The sequence below is a fragment of the Merops nubicus genome, unplaced genomic scaffold, assembly GCF_000691845.1.
Source record: "Merops nubicus isolate BGI_N331 unplaced genomic scaffold, ASM69184v1 scaffold51516, whole genome shotgun sequence".
NCBI lineage: Eukaryota > Metazoa > Chordata > Aves > Coraciiformes > Meropidae > Merops > Merops nubicus.
This window is the reverse complement of record NW_008617973.1, coordinates 1-1,928: the sequence shown is the minus strand read 5'-3', so window position 1 is coordinate 1,928 and position 1,928 is coordinate 1. Positions and strand designations below refer to the sequence as shown.

The 1,928-nt window shown below is 59.1% G+C and overlaps 1 protein-coding gene across 1 annotated transcript; it reads left to right on the top strand.

Moving 5' to 3' along the window:
• Window positions 1-60: 60 nt before the first annotated feature.
• On the top strand, window positions 61-1,914 carry LOC103775810 (malignant fibrous histiocytoma-amplified sequence 1-like; the record flags this gene model as incomplete). The annotated part of the gene is made up of 3 exons (XM_008943282.1): window positions 61-795; window positions 1,107-1,398; window positions 1,804-1,914. Coding segments are annotated over 3 exons (1,138 nt in total), but the record flags the coding sequence as incomplete, so codon positions are not given.
• Between the last annotated feature and the right edge of the window lie 14 nt (window positions 1,915-1,928).

Here is a 1,928-nt window from a genome sequence, read left to right as displayed (position 1 = left end):
CACGCTGCAGAGCCTCAACCTCGACAGGAACAAGCTCAGGAGCGTCGCCGGCATTTCTAGGCTTGGCAACCTGAAGAAGCTGATCCTGTCCAAGAACGAGATCGTGGACTTCCCCAGTGAAATCCAGAGCCTGGGCTGTTTAGAGAAGCTCGAGCTGAATCAGAACCAGATCCGGGTCATCCCGGAGGGGGTTTTCTCCCGTCTCCTCAGGCTTAAACACTTGCGGCTGAACAACAACCGTCTCAGCGCCCTCCCCAGGGACCTGGCAGCTTGTGGAGGCAGCCTCCAGTACCTCAACATCTCCAACAACCTGTTCCGGACCTTCCCCCCGCCCGTCCTGCAGCTGGCACGCCTGCAGGAGCTCCACGTGCAGAATAATGCCCTTCGCCAGCTCCCCAGGGAGCTCTTCCAGGGGCAGTCCCTGAAAATGTTCAAGGCCAACGGGAACCCCCTGCGGGAGCCGCCCGGTGAGGTGTGTGCCGGGGGCGTCCAGCAGATCAGGAATTACTTCAGCCAGCTCCAGCGTGGATCGGGGCAGGAGGACAAGAGGATCAAGACCATGTTCCTGGGGGCCTCGCTGGCAGGGAAGTCCACCATCTGCAAAAGCCTGAGGCAGGGGCAGCCCAAAGAGGTGCCCAAGGAAGAGCGAACGGTCGGGATAGAGATCAGCGAGTTCCAGATCGAGGACTTCACGTTCCTCTGCTGGGACTTCGCTGGCCAGCTGGAGTACTACATGACTCACCACGTGTTCATCACCCCGCAGGCCCTCGTCATCCTCGTCATCAATCTCCACATGTAAGTGCTGAGCTGCTTTGGAGGCAAAGTGGAGTGGGAGAAGAAAAAAAAAAGGGGCTGGGAAGCTTTCCTCTGCACAGGTTTGTTTTGCCTCTGTTGGACCTCAGTGCCTGGTCTCATTGCTGAAGTAGTTGGCTCCCCCTCTCCCTCTTTTTTGCAGACCACTCTTTAAATTAGGCCACCAGACCTGTCATCACCTTACTGAAGCCCCTGGGACATCCCGGGGTGCATGGTCAGGCCTGTGCTGGTGGAAGCTGCCTGAAGATCCAGAGGGTGAGACAGGAATTTGGGATTTTTCTCTCTTTCCCCAGGTACCAAACCAATGACAAGAGTTTCAAGGAGCTTGTTGGTTTCTGGATCAACAACCTGTCCATGCGTGTCCCCAGCTCAGTGGTGCTTCCTGTGGGAACCCACGTGGACTGCTGCCGGGAGGAGGAGGTGGAGGAGAAGAGGCAGGACATCATGGCCAGGATGGAGGCCATGCTGGCGGAGAGGAGGAGCAACCTGGCTCACTGCATCAACAACCTGGAGGGCAGCGAGGAGCCCGAGTTCTACATGGACCAGTGGGAGAGGCTGAAGGAGATGGAGAGCCACACGTTAACCGTAGGGCTGGCGCTGGCGTGGGGCCTGGCTGGCTGACATCACCCTGTTGAGCCCAGGGTGCCACTGCTGATGGTGGCCTTGGCGCCAGCCACTCCCTGGGGCTGGGGTGGGCACGGGAACCCCTGGCTGTGACCTGCTGGGTCCTCGTCCCTGCTCAGCGATGGGCATCTCCTCCCATGGCTTGTGGCAGAAGCCTGGGGAGGAGTGTGAGGGGCTTTTACTGTCCTTGGGAGGTTTCCTGGGGGCTGCTGCAGAGCAGGGGTGTGAAGGAAGAGCTCTGTGGAGCTGAGGAGTGGCGTGTCCCATCCTTGGTGACCACATTGGCATTAGGTCCATCCTTTGCCTGGCAGGCGAGAAGACTCCCCTGGATGTGCTTCCGGCAGGCGTGTGCTTCCTCTCTTCCAGATCTTAAACTTAGTTGCTGTGAACTGCACGGATCACCGTGGCATCAAGCAGCTGGAGGCCACCATCCTGCAGCACGTGAAGAACGAGGAGCTCTTCCCAGAGGTCGTGCGGGTGCTGCCGCCCGT